At 53.6% G+C, this 20,889-nt stretch overlaps 2 protein-coding genes across 5 annotated transcripts; both read right to left on the bottom strand.

Annotated features, from left to right (window-relative positions):
• Positions 1–19: 19 nt before the first annotated feature.
• B3GNT4 (UDP-GlcNAc:betaGal beta-1,3-N-acetylglucosaminyltransferase 4) lies at positions 20–4,654 on the bottom strand. Its single transcript, XM_006047180.4, has 2 exons — positions 4,522–4,654; positions 20–1,100 (listed from the first exon to the last, which is right to left on the bottom strand). Exon 2 carries the CDS (start codon positions 1,091–1,093, stop codon positions 20–22), a length of 1,074 nt encoding a protein of 357 aa, XP_006047242.1. The 5' UTR covers positions 1,094–1,100; positions 4,522–4,654.
• A 289-nt stretch (positions 4,655–4,943) lies between these two features.
• LRRC43 (leucine rich repeat containing 43) lies at positions 4,944–20,456 on the bottom strand. 4 transcript variants are annotated; one of them, XM_025267696.3, is made up of 13 exons: positions 20,347–20,456; positions 18,780–19,040; positions 18,088–18,198; positions 16,419–16,558; positions 13,709–13,947; positions 12,640–12,827; positions 11,367–11,599; positions 11,051–11,192; positions 10,740–10,895; positions 10,461–10,649; positions 10,087–10,117; positions 9,927–9,971; positions 4,944–5,203 (listed from the first exon to the last, which is right to left on the bottom strand). In XM_025267696.3, the coding sequence occupies exons 1-13, from the start codon at positions 20,437–20,439 to the stop codon at positions 5,100–5,102; spliced, it is 1,932 nt and encodes a 643-aa protein (XP_025123481.3). In that variant the 5' UTR covers positions 20,440–20,456; the 3' UTR covers positions 4,944–5,099. The 4 variants fall into 4 exon arrangements, with proteins under 4 accessions (XP_025123481.3, XP_025123484.3, XP_006047233.4 ...); XM_025267699.3 differs by having other exon boundaries at positions 18,780–19,011; positions 20,347–20,451; XM_006047170.4 differs by lacking the exon at positions 9,927–9,971 and adding an exon at positions 8,638–8,640 and having other exon boundaries at positions 5,100–5,224.
• Between the last annotated feature and the right edge of the window lie 433 nt (positions 20,457–20,889).

Genomic DNA, 20,889 nt, shown 5'->3' with positions numbered 1-20,889 from the left:
AATTAAACAGTCCACTCGCTCAGCCCACCCCAGGAAGCTGGGACAAGGGGGCAGCTGCACACTTGAGCCCCTCGTCTGTTACCAGTGCCCACATGGTCCACATCTCCAGGGGACTGAGGCGGTGGACCAGAAGGAGCCCTCGGTACAGACAGGGGTCTAGAGGGTTCAGGGGCCGCCGGATTCCAAAAGTCTTGAAGCCAGCGTGGTGCATGGGGCTCACCCCTAGCTTTCTCAGGCACATCCCCACAAAGACGTCATCAATGGGGAAGAGTTCAGCCTCTTCCACAGCCAACTGGAGGCGCTGCATGGTGGCTCTGGACATGACATACCCCCCACCCCCAGCATAGGGCGGGTAGTGGCGGGCCCTGTACATGGAGGGTGGGATGAAATATTTGACCTTGGTGTTCCTGTTGGGCAGGGCCTGACGGATGACGTCCCCCACCAGGAGGTCCTGCGCTGGGTCCCAGCCATCCAGGAACTCCAGCACATTGGGGACATGGACAAAGACGTCATCATCTCCTTTTAGTATGAAATTGGCCTGGGGACAGGCAGCAGCCACCCAGCGCTGCAGGTGCAGCTCTTTGAGTGTCAGGTTGAAGAAGTCCTCAGCAAAGTCCCACTGCAGGATGTCATCAAACTCGCGGCTCTCGTAGGCCAGCAGCTGGGCCGGGGGAGCAGGCCCTGCCAACCCCAGGAGGAACACCAGCTTCAGCTGCCGGCCCTTAGCCCAGCTTCCCGCCCGGCCCCACGTGCTGCGGATGGCCGCGCGCCGCTCCACATGGCCGGGCTGCGACTTGATGGCCAGGAGCAGAAAGGTGTCCTCGGCACAGCCTGAAGGCTCCAGCAGGATGGAGAAGTTGCGGCAGTGGCGGTAGGTCAAGAAGAGGCGGTGACGGGTGGGCAGGAACAGGGAGGCGTTAGCCACCGTGTGGTTGGGTAGACATGGGCTGCGCCGGAGCCCTGGGGGAGCCCAGAAGGGCTGTCGGGCCACGGGCCCCCCAGCTGGCTGGGCCTCCTTCTTCAGAAAGAACAGGCAGCTGAGCAGCAACACTACAAGGCTGTATGGGACCAGCCACCCCACCCTGCGGAACATGGTGGTCCTGCAAGGAGAGCGCTGGTGAGCGGACGCAGTCCTGGCCCGGCCTCCACCTCTTCCATCCAAGAGCAACCCACCATCCCGTGTGCGTGCTAAGTTGCTCAGTCATGTCCGATTCTCTGTGACCCCATGGACTGTAGCCCACCAGGCTCCTCTGTCCATGGGATTCTCCAGGCAAGAATACTGGAGTGGGTTGCCATTTCCTCCTCCAAGGGATCTTCCCCACCCAGGGATCGAACCTATGTCTCTGGCATCTCTGCTTCCCCGGTGGCTCAATGGTAAAAGAATCCACCTGCCAGTGCAGGAGATACGGGTTCAACCCCTGATCCAGGAAGATCCCGCATACTTCAGAGCAGCTAAGCCTGTGCACCACAACCACTGAGCCTCCAGCAACTAGGTCCTTTTATTTTTTTCAGTGTGTCCTCTGGCTCTTTCCGCAGCCCCTCCCGTAGAACAGACCAAGCACACCTGCTGTGCCAGCGCTTGCTTCCCTTCTGCTGTCATTAGAGAACTTGGCTCAACTTTTTCTCCAAAAAGACTTGCAGCCACTTTAGATATATGAGACACCACAAGTGTTTTCAGTATTTCCCAAGAAACTCAAGTACCTAATGAGTTTCAGTGAAAATGACACAGCTTATTTCCAGAAAGAAACTCGAGAGTGCTCTGTTGATGGAAGACCCAGTCTCAGAGATGACAACCCCAGACACTGTCCTTAGGGAGTCTGGTCCACTGGGGAGTGGGGAGGAACCACTGTAGGGGAGCAGCAGGTGACAGAGGCCACAGAACGCACCCTTCACACCTGCCCCACGTAGCTTGGGTTTCCTGGGGAGTCAGTGAAACGGGGCTTTAGGAAAAACACAAAAACATGCACAGGAAGAGCATGAAACACATAGGGAAGCCATAGACTTGTATCAGGCTCCCCTGCAGACACCTCTCGCCAGTTCCTACTGCTTACTGAGTTCCAGTTTTCTCTTAGCAAGTTTCCCGGTGATCCAAAGAGAAGGCTGAGAAATGGTAACTCAGCACAGTAACCTACCCACAGCTCACAGCAGCAAAGCCAGGCCTCAGTCTCCCTCCTCGTCACCTCCCTGCTATGTCCTGGACCAGCTAGCCATCACTTTGATCCAGTCTACCTGCATTAAGCTCATCCCTGTTGTCTCTGCTGCCACTCCCCCAAAAGCATCTCACAGCTGCCAGAACTGTGCTTTTGAACTGTGGTGTGGGAGAAGACTCTTGAGAGTCCCTTGGACTGCAAGGAGATCAAACCAGTCCATCCTAAAGGAAATCAGTCCTGAATATTTATTGGAAGGACTGATGCTGAAGCTGAAACTCCAATACTTTGGCCACCTGATGCAAAGAACTCACTGGAAAAGACCCGGATGCTGGGGAAGATTGAAGGCAGGAAGAGAAGGGGACGACAGAGGATGCGATGGTTGGATGGCATCACTGACTCGATGGACATGAGTTTAAGCAAGCTCCAGGAGCTAGTGATGGACAGGGAAGCCTGGTGTGCTGTAGTCCATGGGGTCGCAAAGAGTCAGACACGACTGAGGGACTGAACTGAACTGATGGCTGCCAGGGCTGCTGTAGCAGGCAAAACCGGCAGGGTCGCAGCTCTCACAGTCCAAGAAGCCAGTACAAACCTCAGACTGTTGAGAAGAAATTAAAGCAGTGTGATGGAATACAGTGACCCAGAAGGCTGTCTTAGCCAACAGTTTAGAAAGACCTCCCTGAAAAAGAACACCTGAGCAAGAACTGAACAAAGTAAGGATCCAAACCACATAAAGGTCTGGGGGGAGGAGTAGACTTCCCTGGTGGTTCAGTGGTTAAGAATCCACCTGCCAATGCAGGCGACATGGGTTCCATTCCTGGTCCGGGAAGATTCCACCTGCCGTGGGGCAGCTACACCCATATGCCTAGAGCCTGTGACCCACAAGAGAAGTCACTGCAATGAGAAGCCCGAGCACCACAACTAGAGAGTGGCCCCTGCTCACTGCAACCAGAGAAAGCAAGCGAGCAGCAACGAAGACCCAGTGCAGCCAGAAATAATTTTTTTTATTAAAGATCTGGGAAGGAGGAGTGGGGAGAGGAGGGGAGAGCATGGTCTGGGCCGGAGGGAACAGGTGAGTGCAGAGCTCCTGACAGAGGACAGGAGGTGTGCAGTGTGGTTGGAGTGTAAAGGACAAGGAGGAAAGTGGTAGGTAGTGAAGCAGAAGCAAAAGCCTGAGGAAGGTCACATACAAGATCCATAGTGAAGTTCCCGGGAAAGATCTAGGGTTCTATTGTAAGCACTGCAGAGATCCCTTACAGGATTTAGCAGAGAAGGTCACTACTGCTGATGCTTAGATGATGGTTTATGGAAGGGCAAGAATGGAAACACTAAAGTAGCTAGCAAACTCTTGCATTAGTCATTAAGGGAGCGCAGCTGAGACTAGGGTGGAGGCCGTGGGGCGCCTGAGGGCCAGATGGATTGCAGGCGTGGAAAACGGCTTTCAGGTGTGGGAGATACGCTGGCTACGGGAGAGGACGCCGGGGAAAGGGGAGAGTGGGGGCAGATTGGTGGCGCCATTTACCGAGAAGGGCGCAAAGCCAGCAGTTTGGTTTTGACTTGTGCGTTTCAGAGGCGCTGTGGACCCGATTGCCCCTGTGCCCACAGCGCTCCCAGTGCGCCCAATTCCTCGGCGCTCCATTGCGGGAGCTAACCCCCAACTCCCCACCCCAAGGACGGGGCCGTTCCTCTGCTCCCCACTCCACTGCACTTACTGTGAATCCAATTCAGTACCTGTTAAACATAAGCCTCCCTCCATTCTGTGACCCCCCCCCCCCAAGCCTGGTCCTTCGGTGAGTGCACGCCTTACCCTCAAGTGGGTGCTGAGCCCTAAGGGTCTGATATTGCTTCTGGGATCCTCACTGGTCTCGATAACCTGGTATGCTTCGATGAGGGCAAGGGTCAAGGGCTGGTTCATTCTCCACACGACAGTCCGTAAAGGACTGTTGTGGGGTCGCAAAGTCCCGCGGGGTCGCCAGAACAGGGACCAGAGCCCCACGGTGGGCACCCCTCTCCGGGCTGGAGCACGGTGAGCAGCGCTGCACGACGGGGAATCCGGAGCAAGCGCCCCCAGGCTGCCCCCGGCCAAACCCCCAGCTCCAGCCATTCGGCATTCTTGCCCCAGTGGGGCGAACAGAAGCCGAGAGGTATCAGGAGACACCCTCCACCCCACCCCCGGCCCCGGCGGTTCACTGAGGGCAGGAAGTGGCTCCCGCTGGGTAGGGCGACCACGACCCCAGTGCAACCAGGTCGGCTCATTGCCCCTCCCGGGCAGGGGCCCGGCACCCCTCTGCTCACACTGGGACAGGGCCCCCCCAGCAGAGGGGCTCCAGGGGCCCAGACCCGACACCCCTCCGCCCGCCCCTCGCCGACCTACCTGAGCCGTGACGCCGCCTGGGCACGGGCGAGGAGCTCGCGCAGCGGCACCAGGTGAGCACAGTTTGCTCTTCTGGGCTCGGGCAGAGGGCGGGGTTCCGCGGCGCCCGCCAGCGCTGGCCACGCCCGCGCACCGCCGCCTCCCCAGCCGTGGATGTCGGGCTTGGGGGCGAGGCTTCTGGAGGGCGGGGCCCCTCCCCTCCCACCCCATGCACCTGCGGGCCAAGAGATCCTCCCCGGCTCTCCCTGGCTCTCCCCGGCCAGGCACCCGCTTCCTCCGGCCAGTTCCCGGCTCCTCCCCACCCCAGTTCCCCCGGCCAGCAAGCCCCTCCTCCCCTCCCCGAGGCCAGCCCCTACCCCTCGTTGCCGTTCCTCCCTGGCCAACCCCCCTAACCCCACTGCTAGCCTCCTGCTCCTCCCTAGCCAGGCATTCCCCGCTCCTCCTGGCCAGCACTCCCCTCCCCGGACGCACAGCGGCGGCCGGACAGACCGGTGTCAGAACCAGCAGGCCGGACAGTCGCGGGTTCAGAACTGGACCGGCCGGACATCCACGGTGTCAGAACCACGTTTAATCCCGCCCTACATGACGAGCCCCCGGAGCGCCTCCTCCGTCGACCGCCACTGGATCAGCTGGATCTGGATCTCCACCGTCAGGGGCTCGGGCTGATAGTCATTTTCGCACACTGAAACCAAAGATTTTACTTCTGAGGGAATATGAAAATATGAATCCGGAGAGATGAGCAGGTTGACGGTCCGGGCGACTCCGTCCCCAAAATGCAAACCTGACCTGGGTCCCCAGGCCAGCACGGTTTCAGAATCGCCCTGGGGTCTTAACCGTAATAAGGCATAAATCACATCTAATCAAGTCATTCAACAAGCTTCAATTTGAGTTACAAGATGAACTAGCTGCTTTTTCTTCAGACATTTTTTTCACTTGAAAAAAGGCTGACAAAATATGGATGGTTATTTCTGCACTTCTTTGGTGGGCCCAGTGGCTAGGACCCCACACTCCCAATGCAAGGGGCCGGGTCCATTTCTGGTCAGGGAACTAAATCCTACATGACCGGGGGCAGCCAAATAAATAAATAAATATATATATATGTGTGTGTATATATATATATATTTTTTTTTAAATATGGTTATTTCAGCGTGAATATTTGGCAAATATTTTCTATAAAATGAATGAAGCAAGCCTGGCACTCCAGGCAAAACATCTGAAAGCATTCGGATAAATACATTTGTAACATTTGCACTTTCAAGTAGAAAGTGCAAATTCTTTGTAACATTGTATCTGCCACCATGAACTTCACAGTTTTCCAATACTGGAAGACTTTTCCAGTGATAGGTTTGATGATAAAGAAGGTGATTTGGAGATAATGGATAAAGAAACACGTGAACAGTTGAAAAATATGCCTAACTCAGTGAACCAGTATTTCACAAAAAACAATGACCAGATGTTAGCAATTGTTCATGAGTAAGACAGATGTTCAAAATGCAGCGTTTGTTTTTTTAAAAAAGGGCAATGTAGACTAATGAATTTAACATAACTTATTATGAAAAACTTCATCCATATAGATTGTTTCCATGTTGTAAAAACCTTTTAAAAACTACTGGTTGTCAAGCCTGATGTAATGTCAAAGAATATCCACAACTATTTAAAAGTCTATTAAGCTATTTCCATCTTTTCCAGTTGCATGTCTGTGAGAACAGATTTTCTTCATATACTTTAACTACAGCAAACATCACACAGACTCACTGCAGAAGCACCTCTGCATATGTGGCTTCCTCAGTTAAGCCAGACATTAAAGAAATTAGCAAAAATGTAAAAAGTAAAAGCTTTCTTTGAGCTCATTTTAATCCCAGGGCTTAATGATAAAATTGCTTAAAATCAATGATAAAGAGAAAACTTTTAAAGCTTAAAGAGAGAGGGGGGGAAAAAGGACACATTATATACAGAGGAACAAATATGAAGATGACATCAGATTTATCATCAGAAAAAAAAAATGCAAACCAGAGGACAGTAGCAGAACAGTGGACATTTAAACACTCAAATTTGAAAACTATCAACTTAAATTTCTCTCTTCCCTCCCCACTCTCCTTTGGGGGCTCCCACTCTGTGGATATGATTTCCTTTGAGTTTATGTCACTGATCACTAATGCTCTGTTCATTTTTTTTTCCAGCCATTTTTCTCTCTGAGTTTAACTCTGGGTAGTTTCTCCTGCTTCCAGTTAGTTTCCTCCATTTTCCTTCTGCATTGTCTAATCTGCCATTAATCCCGCTGAGTACATTTTTCAAGTGATACTGTGGTTTTCATCCCTAAAATTCTGATTTATCTTCCATGTCACTATGTAACATGGTCAATCTTTCCTCTAGCTTCTTGGCTATACATAATATAATGATAAAGATGTATTTAATGTCCTTGTCTATGAATTCTATCATATATGTCATTGCTGAGTCAATTACAATTGATTCAATTTCATTATATACTGAATTGTCTTGCTTTTTTACATGCCTGGTAATTTCTCACTGGGTGGCAGACATTGTGAACTTACCTTGAGTGGCTGGCTACCTCACCTTGGCTTGGCTATTTCTGTATTCCTATCAATATCCTTAGGTTTTGTTTTAGGAACAAAACACACAGTTAAGTCTGACCCTTTCAGGTCTTGCTTTCCCTTCGTGCTCAGAATCTGTAGTGTTTCCCAGAGTACTGGGCTCAACCCTTTTCTATCAACAAACTCATATCTTCATGGCTTTAAACACCATCTATAAGCTGATTCATTCATTCAATCGATGTGCTGGGAGCTGGAGATTGTGTGGCTTTAAAGAATACAAGCATAGCTCCTGCCCTACTAGAGCTTACTCATGTGTACATACGTATGTGTGTCTGTATTAATCGCTCAGTCGTGTCTGACTCTTTGTGACCCCATGGACTCTTTGCATCCACCTGGCTCCTCTATCCATGGGTTCTCCAGGCAAGAATAGGGGAGTGAGTTGCCATGCCCTCCTCCAAGGAATCTTCCTAACCCAGGGATCGAACCCAGGTCTCCCACACTGCAGGCAGATTCTTTACCATCTGATCCACCGGGGAAGCCAAAGATCTCACACACTGCGGGAAACTAAGCCCGTGTGCTGCAACTGCTGAGCCAGCACCCTAGAACCCGTGCTCTGCAGCGAGAAGCCACTGCAGTGAGGAGCCCTTGCACTGCAACTGGAGAGCAGCCCCCATTCACTGCCCCTAGAGAAAGCCTGCGTGCCACATGAAGACCCAGTGCAGCCATAAATCAATAAACTTTAAAAAATTAAGCACCTACACAGATTCACATCTATGTAGGTATCATTGTGATACCTGTGATCATTGTGATTTCCTGTAAAGGAAAACACAGGATGCTGTGAAGAAGATAAAGGGCCTAACCCCAACCAGACGATTAGCTTCCCTAGAGAAGGGTCACTGAAGCTGACTGACCCGAGAAGCAGCAGCGGAGTGAGTGGGAAGAGTAAAGTAAGTACTCTGAGTAGACTTCCCCCGTGCAGGCTAAGGAAACTGCAGTCGTTCTGAGTGAAGACCGCTAGGTGTTCTGACCAGGGCAGAGGAGATGGAGTCAGAGAAGAGGAGGCAGCTCAGGAGCACTGTCGACCATGGGGACTCTGGATGCACACCCGACTCAACTTCTCAACTTCATGTCCCCAAAGCTGAGCTCATCTTCCCCACTCCCCGCCACCGGGCCCCAATCACTGCCAGGCAGAAGTCCCGCCTGCTCCTGCTCCCCAGTCACCAGATCGGCCTGTTTCTTCTTCCTCATGGCTCTCTGCTCCGTCTTCTCCACACCATCCCCACCACCCATTCCTAAGCCCAGGCTCTGATTCTTGCCTTAAGTGCTTCTTTTTTTTTTTTTTTTTTAAGGTGACTTTTTTTTTTTTTCCAGCAAGAGAAAATTCTCATAAAATTCAAAACATTTAAACCATTTAAAAGCATACAGTTTGGTGACTTTTAGTAAATTTACAATGGTGTGCAACCATCACCACTAATTCCAGAACATTTTCATCACCCCAAATGGAAACCCATTAAGCAGTCACACCCCTTTCCCCTTCCCCACTTCCAGGCAACCACTGATCTACTCTCTGTCTCTATGGGTTTGACTCATCTCGACATTTCATGTAAAATGGAATCATACACTACGCAGTCTTTTGTGTCCGGCTTCTTTCCCTTAGCACTGAGTTTTCAAGCTTTACCCATGGAGTTGGATGTGTCAGGGCTTCATTCCTTTTCGTGATGGAATAATTGCATGGGGACTTCCCTGGTGGTCCAGTGGCTAAGACGAGTCTGAGCTCTCAATGCAGGGGCCCCAGGTTCGATCCCTGGTCAGGGAACTGGATCCTACATGCCACAACTAAAAGGTCTCAAGTCCCACAGCTGAAGATCATGCATGCTACAACCAAAGCACTGGCTTGCCACAACTAAGACCAAATTTTTTTCTTTAAAAAGTCCCACTGTATGGGTAGGTCACATTTTGCTTACCCAGTTCATCCACTGATGGTCATCTGGGCTGTTTCCACACTGCCTGCTGCTCACAGCACTGCTGTGATCTCACCTAGACTTTTGCAGCACTCTCCCAACTGAGCAATGTCTTCCATCTCTCCCCGTAAGCCAAACAGTTCTAAAAATTAAATCTAAAACTTACCTATTTCAATGCTGCCACTGCCCACACAACAAGCCTGAGAACCTCATACAGCAAAGAAGAGCTAATGCCCTGCAGGAGCTTCCCAGGTAGGGCTCACATGGTAAAAGAACCTGCCTGCCAATGCAGGAGACATAAGACACCAGTTCAAACCCTGGTAGGGAAGATCCCTTGGAGGAGGGCCAAGTATTCTTGCCTGGAGAATCCCCATGGACAGAGGAGCCTGGAGGGTCATAGTCCTTGGGATCGCAAAGAGTCAGAGACAACTGAGCCATTTAGCATGCTGTGCAGGAGTAGGACTACCACTGAGCTGGAAGGACACTGGACCCCCAACCCGAGCCTCCCCTCCCCACTCCGTCCTGCCCCGCCCTGGGACACCTGTCCTGCCTGGTTCCTGACCGAGGCAGGCCCCTGTGCACAGGGCCACACAGAAGACTCAGGGCTTGGTCCTCAGGGTAGGCATGGCCCTCCCATCAGCTGGAAGATACAACTCTCCATCCTCCCATCCCTTCAGTCCCCAGTCAGGCTGACCCCTCAGGGAGTCCTGCTATATTTGTGCCCTTCCCCAAACTCCTGTGTGGAAATCCCAGCCCCCCATGGTGATGCTGTTGGGAGGTAGGGCCTTTGGAAGGTGATTATGTCATTAGGGCAGGGGGTGGTTGGTGCTGGCCCCTCTCCCACCAGGTGAGGACCCAGGGGGAAGGTGCCAACCAGGCCAAGGGCCATCACCTGGTGCTGCTGGCATCTTGGTCTTGGACTTCACCTCCAGAGCAGCTGGAAAGCAATGTCTGATGTTCACTCGCCACCCACCCTGGGGCAACTTACAGCAACCCTAACAGACTGGTCCTCAGCAAACCCTCCCTGCCCTCTGCCCCTCATCGGCACCTACCTTTTTTACCTTTCTTATTCTTCTTTGCATCCTGAGAGAGAGAACCACAGAGTAAGTTCCTCACTGGAGTGGGGGGGTACTGGGGGAAGGGTGGGTCCAGACGCTAGCGAGTGAGAGCTCCCTGGCCAGGGTCCCTCAGACCAGGGAAGTGAGGCGGGGGTCTCCTCCGGAGGAGCTGCCCGGCCTGCCTGCTTGCCTGGCCCTTCAAACTCGAGAAGGCCACACATCAGGCAGGTGACCCTTGTTGCATGCCCCGACCCCCACCCTCTTGTGGTTCTGCTCCCCCTTCCCCATCCCCCCTCCCCCTCCCTCCCCTCCCCACCATGACCAGGCATCTGTGGGCAGGGGAGGGGTGTGGGGAGGGGCCATTATACCCTGTTAAGTGTCAGCCGGTCAGCTTCCAAGGTCCGGATCACCCCAAAGTTGCACACGGTAGACACGAAGGGCTCCCCGGCCAGCAGGGGCTCTAGCACCACCGGGCTGCTGCCCAGCACCCGCAGGATGGGCGGGTCCTGGCGCAGCTCCTTAGGAAGCTCCTTCTGCTTCTTGCCCCCCTTTTGCGCCTGTGAGGAGAGGCCAGGTGGGTGGACAGGGTGGGCAGGGGGCCGGGAGCATCCTCCCACCACCCAGGCCACCGCCCCACCTGGAGGTACCTTGGGGGGTTCTTTCTCCCCTTTGCCTGCCTTGTCTTTGCCCTTCTTGTCTTTCTTGTCTTTCTCCTTCTCCTTCTTGTCCTTCTCTCCTTTGCCCTTCTTAGCAGCCAAGGGACTGTCTGAGGAAGACGGCTGCTCCACAGGCCAGGAGAGAATCTAGGGGGTGGAGGCGGGGAGGGTGCTAGCTGGGATCTTTCTGGAAAGGCACAGAGACCCCACCAATGGGGGAGCAGGGCTACAGATGCCCAACAGGGAAGCAGAGCACAGGAGACAGGGGCAGCGTATGAAGCCTGGAGAACACTGGCGCCCACCTTCTCCTCCACGACGGTGACCACGGTCCCTGAGAGCAGGAAGGCCTTGAGCGGCACCAGGTCCTTCAGCGTGTGCTGCATCTCGTAGTTGCAGGGGATGACATCAGACCAGGGCTTGGGGACTGTGCTGAAGAGCACTGTCCTTGGGAGCAGAGAGGCCACATGGTGGGGGGCTGTGCCATCCGGGGAGGGCTTTGAGAAGATCAGCAACACGTGGGCACAGCCAGGGACAGAGGCCAGGAGGGATGGGGGCACAGAGAACGGTAAACATCCGGTGTGGTCTGGTCCCGGCCCCCAGCCACGTGAGCATCCTTACCCCGGGGATGGGCAGAGCCGGGGATCCAGGAGCGGCCGCAGTTTGGCCAGCTCTTCTGCAGAGTCTGTGGACCGTGGCAATGGCTCAGAAGCACCAGAAACAATGGACTCCTCCATCTCCCCCGACTCAGACAGGGAGGCCAGCCCTGATTCCAAGGACTCTTCTACGTCTTCGATGATGTCTTCCAGAATGTCCTCACCCAGCTGTTCCAAGCTGGAAGGGGGCTTGATGATCTGTCAAAGACATGAAGATACATTCAAGACTGCTGGCCTCAGAGCTCACGCCCGACACGACGTGCACACGGTGTGAACAGGCGCCTGTGCTTGATGGATGTGAAGCAAAGAAACACATGGCCTTAGAGGGCAGGAAGTTCAAAACCAACCAAGCAAACAAACTAAACAGCCAGTCTGGATTCTTCAGAAAGTTCTGTGTTAGGAGTAAAGACAGGGACTTCCCTGGATGTTCAGTGGCTAAGACTCCGAGCTCCCAACGCAGAGGGCCTGGCTTCAATCCCTGGTCAGGGAACTAGATCCCACACGCCACAACTAAAGATCCTGCATGCCACAACAAAGATGGAAGATCCAACATTCTGCAACTAAGACCCGGCACAGACAAATAAATAAATGAGTAATAATAATAAAGAGTAAAAATAGTAACAATTTCTTCACACGTTAGGAAACCCTCGCATTTCTCCTAGTCGAATGACACTGTTGGGTTTTCTCATGATGGGAAGGGAGAGGGGAGGTACAGGAGGAGTTGGAGAGCAGGGTCGGGAGGCCAGCAGCCTAGTCCTGAGAATCTGGGCTGCTCCCTTGTTAGGTCCTTTGCTTCTGTTTCAGGGGGGATTAGGAAGGGGTGAGCAGGACTGAGAGTCACTCCAGCTTCAAGGGGCTTCCCAGGTGGTGCTAGTGGTAAAGAACCCACTTGCCAATACAGGAGACTTAAGAGATGTGGCTTCGATCCTTGGGTCAGGATGATCCCCTGGAGGAGGAAATAGCAACCCACTCCAGTATCCTTGCTTGGACAATCCCAGGGACGGAGGAGCCCGGAGGCTACAGTCCAGGGGATCGCAAAGAGTTGGACACGACTGAAGTGACTGAGCACACCAGCAACACCAGCTTCAAGAAAGGGGCTGAGCAGAAGCTGCCTTCCTGTTCAGAGGAGGGTATGAATTGGAAAGGCCCATGTTAAGGGGTTTCCTGGTTTCCCTAAAGCCATCCTGTCTGCACAGGGGACCCTGAGAACCCGAGGGCAGAGCTGCCCAGGCACCCACCTCAGCCAGGACTCCGCCGTATTGGCTTCCTTCGCCTTCTTCATCTTCTACAAAATCATACGTCACATAGTAATTGTAAGTGATGAAAGGGCCTTGGGGCCCTGGTTCTGGGTCCAAGACCGAGGAGTCCAGCACCCCTCGGAGGTTTCCAACAGTCACCAATAACTGTGCCTCGGGTGCCAGGAGATCTGCAGGAGGGAACAGGCAGGGGTGAGGGGAACCGAGGGATGAGATGGACAGACAGAGAGCAAAGAAGGGTGGGTGAGCATGCCTCCTGCCTCCTGCTCTGAGCCGGGCTGAGCCTCACTTTGCAGACTTGGGTTCATGTCCCAGCGCTGCCAAGTTCAACACACAGAGAACTGGGGTAAGTCTCAGGGGCTTCCCTGGTGGCTTGGACAGTAAAACATCCGCCTGCAATGTGGGAGACCCAGGTTCAATCCCTGGGTCAGGAAGATCCCCTGGAGACGGGAATGGCTACCCACTCCAGTATCCTTGCCTGGAGAAGTCCAAGGACAGATGTTACAGTCCATGGGGTCACAAAGAGTCAAGACACGACTGAGTGACTGACACTTTCACTTTCCTTCGGGCAAGACGCCCCCTCTTCAGCCTTGTTTTCCTGATCCGTATAATGGAAATGGCAGGAGCTGCTTTGCAGGATGCTTGCAGGTGGAGGCTATGTGACTTTAGCCGGTGCCTGACACGCAGAGGGCGGAGCTATTACTACCCTGTTTCATCACCCTGACCTTGAGAAGACTCTGGTACAGCCACAAGAGGTGATCTCAAGCCACCAGCAAGCCAAGAAGCTGATTTAAAGAATGTTTCCCATTTGTCTTGCAAGGAAGGGAGGGGACCGCAATGGTCCCAACCCCCTACCATTTCTGTCCCCAAATCTCAATCACGTGGATCAAAATCTGGGAGAGAACTCTGCCCAAGAAAGTGAGTTACACCTGAACGAGGTCTGAGTCAGCCGAGTTGGGTGACAAACAAGACATGTACACCCAGTAGGGTGGTGGGTAGGCTGGGGGGGCCCTCAACAGTTCCCCCAAGCCCTGCGCCTTGGCCCCCTTACCCTCGCTGTGGCTGAGCCCCCGGAAGAGATGCTTCTCGCTGGATGCCACAGTGATGTCGTCCAGCACGCAGAGCCTGGCCAGGTTGTCGATGGTGAAGCCCCGGTAGTGGGGCATCAGGGCCAGTGGATTGCCCTGGAGGAGCAGCAGCCTCAGGTGCTTCAGTGTCTGCAGGCCGGCCACCATGTTCTGCAGGTCCGTCAGGTTGTTGAAGCTCAGGTCCAGGGAGACGAGGTTGGGCCTGAAAGGCGAGCGGCACGGCCCAGGAGCACGAGGCCAGGTGAGCAGAGCGGTGGGGACAGGCAGCCGTGGTCGTGTCAATGTGCCTGCATCTGCCAGCACCCCCAGCACCCTGAGTCCCGGCTGGACAAGGCCCGGTGCTGAGGGCGGGATGGGAGACTGTGGCCTCCCTGACACTCAGGCCTCGGGCTGCTGTTGACCCGAGTTAGCCCCCTGTCTGGATGGAGCCCCTGTTTCCCCCGACCCCCTGGCTCTTGCTGTGCACAGAGGTGGCCATCACATCCTGCTTCCACTCAACTTGTATGTGTATAGACCTCTTCTCAGCTAACCATCTGGCTATCTCCCATACATCTAGAAGGTTCTCAGCAGAGACAGACAGACTGGTGAGGAAGGTGGAGGCAGGCCTCTGTACGGAGGGGCCGTGGGGGTGGGGTAGGAGAGCCCGACAAACAGGGGGGCCTGGGAAGAGGGGGTGTGAGGCTTGAAGGGTCTAGAAGCTGGAAGAAGTGCCCCAGGGTCAGACCAGGCCATGACTGGGGGAAGCAGTCTGGTTTGTTCCTTTTATTTTTTTTAAATATTTACTTATTTATTTGACTGCACCAGGTCTCGGTCGTGGATGTGGAATCTAGTTCCCTGACCAGGAATCAAACCCAGGCCCCCTGCTTTGGGAGCATGGAGTCTTAGCCACTGGACTGCCAGGGAAGTCCCTGGTTTGTTTCTTGGGGCACGTGGGTGAAGAAGAGCCAGCCACTAGGGACAGAGGAGGCGCCCCGCACCTCCCACCCGGTGGCAGGCCTCCCTACTGTGCAAACCAGAAAGTGAACGGATTCCAGCTCTGAGAGCAGAGGCAACAAATACAGTTCACAAGGGGACACCTCATCAGCACAATCCTGCCATCACACGTGACCATCTCCCAGCCGCACCTGCCCTTCTTCCCTCCTCTCATCCTGCCCTGATGTTGACCAGCCAGTCACAGAAATACCCGAGAAGAACACTTCGTTTGGACCGGCACACAGATTTTGCCCAATACCAGCCTCCTTCAGGAGAACTGGTGGAAGCATCAGAAAGATGGATTCGCAGGACGAGTACCCTCCTTTTAAATTCAAAACAGCAAAAGATGGAGCTTTCACACATACATGTTTCTATGAAATCCACACTCAGCATCAAGCAGGCGATGTTATCATAAGCCTGTTTTCCAAATCAAAGACCAGAACACTTAAGGGACGTCCCTGGAGGTCCAGTGGTTAAGACTCTGCGCTTCCACAGCAGGGAGTGTGGGTTTGGTCCCTGGTTGGGGAACTAAGATCCTACATGCCATGTGGCCAAAAATTTTAAATGAATAAATTAATAAAAAATAACCGAAACGCTTAGAACTCTGGCAGAGTTCTGAACTCAGCTGTCACACACAGCCCAAAGTGTGTGTTCTCTTCCTGTGCCTCGCAGCTTCCCTGACGACGGAGGAAGTGGAAGTCAGGGATTGGAATTGTGCATGGTTGAGGCTGTGCAGAGGCAGCTTTGCCAAGATAAAGAGGAAGAAGGAAGAAATTAGGGTCAGAGACAGGCCTTCCACGAGCATGTTCCCAGGCCACCTGGGAAAGCTGCCCTGCTCCTCGAGGCCTTCCTGGGCTGTGAGGAAAGAACTGTCATGAACCTCAGCCCAGGGAGGTCTGCCCAGGATGCTGAGCCCTGGGAATCCTCACAGAGGCTTTGACAGGCCTCTCTGGCCCAGCTTCCTCTGAGGGAGGGTCTTTTTTGTTTTTTTGTTTTAATGTGGATCACTTTTAAAGTCTTTATTGAATATGTTACAATGTTATTTCTGTTTTATGTATTAGGGGTTATCAGCCCCAAGGCATGTGGAGTCTTAGCTCCCTGACCAGGGATTGAACCTGCGACGCCCTGCACTGGAAGGCAAAGTTCTAACCACTGGACTGCCGGGGAAGTCCCTCCTCTGATAGGCTTTCACGGGTGGTGTCTGCTGCCCTCAGATGACTCAGATTGACCACTGCTCACCCACCAAGGAGACAAAGCCAAAGCAGACGTGTCTGTAGGGCAGTGGTTCTCAGGTGGGGGTGGCTTTGGCCCCCAGTGGCCATGTGGCACTTTGGGTTGTCACAGCAGGTCTGGGGTGGACGCTCCTGGCCTCTGATGGGTGGAGGCCAGGGAGCTGCAGGACGGGCCTTGGAACCGAGAATTCACTGGCCCAAACAGCAAGAGGAATCGTGAATTGGAAGCATGTCCTCAAAGCCAAAGGTCCGCTCACTCTCATTGGCTCTTGGTGCCCTCCCCTGGGCCTCAGTGGGATTTTTGGTTTATGGGGTCAGAGAAAAAAAACCCTAGGTCTGGACTTAGCAGCCAACCAGGAGTTATTACAGAAAAGAGCAAAGCTGAGTTCTCCAAGTCGCCAGCTTAGAGGGGCCCCCATGGCACGCTCAGCCCCCTCCTCCCTCTTCCCCCAGGGCGCTCCCGAGTTACCAGTGGTCGCTGGTGACGTGCAGACTCTCCAGGGGGCCCAGGAGCTTGTTGTGGCCCAGCCCCAAGTGCTGGAGGCGCGGGGGTGGGTGGCGGCACAGACACTCCATGCTGCCTATCTTGTTGCCGTACAGCTCCAGGACCTGAGACCAGCGGACAGACAGCCCGGGAGCCCAGGGAGAACAGAGTCCGCCCCCTCCTTCAGCCCTGGGCAACTTAGGAGGGGAGCTGCAAAGTACTCAGGCCTTGTCTCTCTCTGCCTACCTGGACTCCCTTCTAAGGATCCAGGAAGAGGGACTTCCCTGGTGGTCCAGTGGCTAAGACTCCACACTCTCAGTGCGGGGGGTCCAGGTTCAATTCCTGGTCAGGGAACTAGATCCCATATGCTGCTGCTAAGACCCAGTGCAGCCAAGTAAATAAATTTTTAAAAATAAAGTAAAAAATATAAGAATAAAATAAAGTAAATACAGCCTTTGGGTTGGTGATTTTAAAAAAAGGGTTCGGGAAGAAAATATTCCTGCGGTAGCTGTCAGAAAGCTTCTTTTCCTTTTGCGAAGGAAACTTTAAAATATGGAGTGGAGCTGATGTCGGAGAGGGTGAGAGGGGACATCTGTAACATTTTGGCAACTTCCCAATCCATGGCAGTTGTCCCTGGGGAAGCCAAAGTGCCCCTGGACCAAAGAAGTAAGCCCAAAGATAACAGAGTTCTTGTGTTTCTCCTCCCAGGCCTTCCTCATTTTCTTCTTGAGGTTGGCACTGAGACATACAGCGGAGCCTCTTCTGCCATCAAATTTACTAGTCTCGGCATTTAATTTAAAATTGAGACCATTTTGATATACTCAACTGAAGACTCATAATATTGTCTGGCCTACCATTTTTTCATTGTGGTTTTATATATAATAAAACATAATTTGTAATTTCAACCCTTTTTAAGTGGACAATTCAGCAGCTTTAAGTACACTCACTCCGGGTACAACCATCATCATCATTGTCCATTTCATCGCCCCACACAGAAACTCTACCCACTGAACATCTCCCCAGTCCCTCCCTGCTCCCCCTGTATCCTCTAATGTACTTTCTGTCTCTCTGGATTTGCCTCTTCTACGGATTTCATGTAATCATCTAATACGTGGCTTTTTGTGTCCAACCTCTTTCATTCAGCATCACGTTTTCAAGATCATCCACATTGTTCATTTCATTTTTTTTCTTGCCACACTGTGTGGCATGAGGGATCTTAGTTCCCCAACAAGGGATAGATCCCATGCCCCCTTAGGTGGGTGGAAGCAAGGAGTCTTACTGGACTGCCAGGGAAGTCCCTGTCATGCCTTTTCATGACTGTGTAGACAGACCACATTTTGCTGCTCCATTCATCTGCTGATAACACACAGGCTGTCTTCACCTTTTGGCAACTGTGAACAGTGAACACTGGCGTACAGGAATCTGAGTCCCTGCCTTCGAGGCTTTGGGGTGTAGACCTAGGAAGGGAATTTCTGGGCCACGTGGAAATCCTGTGTTTCACTTTTTAAGGGGTCTGGCCAACCTTTCAAAAGCCTTGAACCCGCCCTTAGCACAAGACATGATGGTCAAACCTCTTGGGGAGTGGGCAAGGAAGGTGCAGGGTCTCTGGGCAGCTCTGGATCCAAGACCCAGAATGGAACCTGGGCTCCTTTACCTTGAGAGTTGGGGGCAGGTTGGTGGTGTCAATCTCCTTGATTTGATTAGCACTCAGCACCAACTCTTCAAGCTTCACAAATTTCAGGAGCTCTTTGTCCACCAGGCTCACCTGGAAGGGAGGAAAGGGATATTGGAGCTGCAGTGGCCGAGGCGGCCCTGGAGTCTACTAGAGGACAGCAACGGTGGGTCCAGCCTCAGAGAGTGACCACCCCACACCCCAACCCCCTTCCTCTCCTGTGCGCCTTTCCTGCAGCTTTCTGCCAGGGCCTGAAGAGGCCTCTCACCTCTCAAGCCTCACCCTTCCTCTGACACCCTTCCAGCTTCCCTGTCTTGTGTCCCTTGTTGGACTGTCAGCTCCCGAGGGCAGGAATCAGAGCCATCGTGAACCCTGTGGTCCTAAGGGACCACTCTAGTTTACATCCTGCAGGGTCAGGCCAGAAACTTCAGGGGCCTGTCTGTGAATCCTCAGTTGACTTTGGCTCCAAGGACATTACGGGCCACCCTGGCTGGGCCTCCCTTCTCTGGGGCGACAAACTAGGCAAGTTTGCTGGGCTTGGTAGCCCTGCTCTGAGGACAAGCTGGTGAGATTAATCAGGAGGAGAGCGGAACTAGGTCTTACCACCCGGTCCCGTAAGGGGAATGGCTCCCCTCTCATTATCCCTGTACTTGAGGCTCACTCCCAGCACTCACATCCTTGTCCACCACCCGGAGCGACCTGAAGTAGGTGTAGAAGAAGCTGTCTTTGAGCATCAGTGGATTCTGGATGGCCAGCTCTTTCAGGAAAAGGTCCTCTGCGCTTGAGCCCTCCACCAGAGCCCAGGGTGAGTGGGCGCTGCGGACTAGGCCCAGCAGATCCTCTACCGTCTCCTCCCCAGGGCTCAGGGCCTTCTCCTCTCTGGGGATCAGCTCCCGCCATACTCGGCTAGTTTGAGGAAGAAATCGTGACTTATTCTGCAGTAAGGGGTGGGGGAGGGGGAGGAACAGAATTTCTCTCTTTATGACTCACCCCCTCTCAAGGATTCAAAATTCCCAAAATGGGACAGACTATAAGACAGGACAAGCAGGGTGAGCTTAGAAGCAAGGAGGTGTAAAAGGCAATCTGTGGGAGGTACTTAGCCAAGGAAAGGTTTCCGAAGCAGAGGCGGCAAAGGCTGAACATCTGGCCCTTTAGATGCCGTAAGTGGAGGATGAAAGAGTTTGGTCCTTGAGTTTACTGTCTTCCACCCCTTCATCTTGAGAGGCGTCTGTCTATGAAACCCCAGAGCACAGCACAAAGCCAGGCACACAGTAGGGGCCCAGTCAATGTTTGTTCATCAAACAAGTTAATTAGTTCCTTGATTAGCATCTCGGTTTTCTCTTCTATGAAAATGGGGACCAGCCCAACAAGGGAATGTGGGGTCCCAGCGTCCCACTAGTCAATCCTAAAGGAATTCAGCCCTGAATATTCACTGGAAGGACTGATGCTGAAGCTGAAGCTCCAGTACTTTGGCCACCTGATGCAAAGAGCTGATTCATTGGAAAAGACCCTGATGCTGGGAAAGACTGAGGGCAGGAGAAGAAGGGGATGACAGGATGAGATGGTTGGATGGCATCACCGACTTACTGGACATGAGTGTGAGCAAACTCTGGGAGAGACTGAAGGACAGGGAAGCCTGGTGTGCTGCAGTCCATGGGGTCTCAAAGACTCGTACAGGAACACCAAAAAGCTTCCGACCAAGCCCATGGGAACCATTCAGGACTCAGGACTTCCTGGCACACTTGAGAAGCTCCTGGTTCTGAAGGTCATGCTCCTCCTGCACTTAGCTGGTGAGGACAGCCCCTTTGGCCACATCGCAGCAGGGTCCTAACTGTAAACCTGCTCTCAGGACGATATTTCACCCCTAAAGGAGGCTGGTGTCTTTAAGAGAGCCTGCCCCGGGGTCCCGCTCTGCTCGAGGCGGGGTCCCTGCCCTCTACCCTGTGTCAGCGACCACAGGTGGGGGCCTATCTCGTCCTCCCCTGCAGCGTCCCTGTTCCCACAGTCCACCCCCATCCCCATCCCCAGGTCAGGACGCTCCCTAAACGCCCAGATCCAAACATCCTCTCCAGGCTTCTCCTTATTAACCAACTCCTGGGACTGGTGGCGCCCTCAGCACCCAGAGCCAGCCCTTCCCCAGCCCCGCTCTGCGTCCCTAGGCCCTGGCCTGGCCCCTGGTCGGTCCCCTCCGTTTCCCAGACCGCCGAGTCCCTCCACCGGCCGCCTCGCCAGCGCCCGCACCCAGCTGCCGGTGCCGCACGGAAACTCGTGCAGACACAATTGTCGCAGGTGCTCCCGGACCGCGGCGCTCAAGGTCCGGGTCTCCGGCTCCATGCTCGCGCGTTCGCCACGCCAGCTGGTTGCTAGGCAACCGCCGGGACGCTCCAGGCGGCGGAGGCGCGGTTGCGCAGGCGCTCCTGGAACCCACTATTCTCGCTTGCGGACACTTTTCCCTCAGCCAGAAATCAGAGACCCAACTGCACCGGGTTAGCAATACTCTTCTCACCACCGCCTGGGGGTGATTACCGTGGTGGCCCCTGCAGGTATTGAGCGCTAATCTGTTTCTTCTCTGGAGCACCCTCGGAATAAAGTATTAATTCTTATCCCCCTTTGGCGAAACTGGGGAGGAGAAATGAATCCAAGGACAAACAGTCCTCTCTAATCAGCGGATTCCAAGGTGGATCTCTTTAATCCCCGCGTCAGAAGTTTTAATCACTGTCCACCCAAACCTTGGTGCTCTGTTAGCACCAAGGCCCCATTTTAGACTGGTCCAATCTCATTCAT

The sequence above is a fragment of the Bubalus bubalis genome, chromosome 17 (assembly GCF_019923935.1).
Source record: "Bubalus bubalis isolate 160015118507 breed Murrah chromosome 17, NDDB_SH_1, whole genome shotgun sequence".
NCBI classification, from domain to species: domain Eukaryota; kingdom Metazoa; phylum Chordata; class Mammalia; order Artiodactyla; family Bovidae; genus Bubalus; species Bubalus bubalis.
This window is presented reverse-complemented; position numbering and strand designations above follow the sequence as displayed.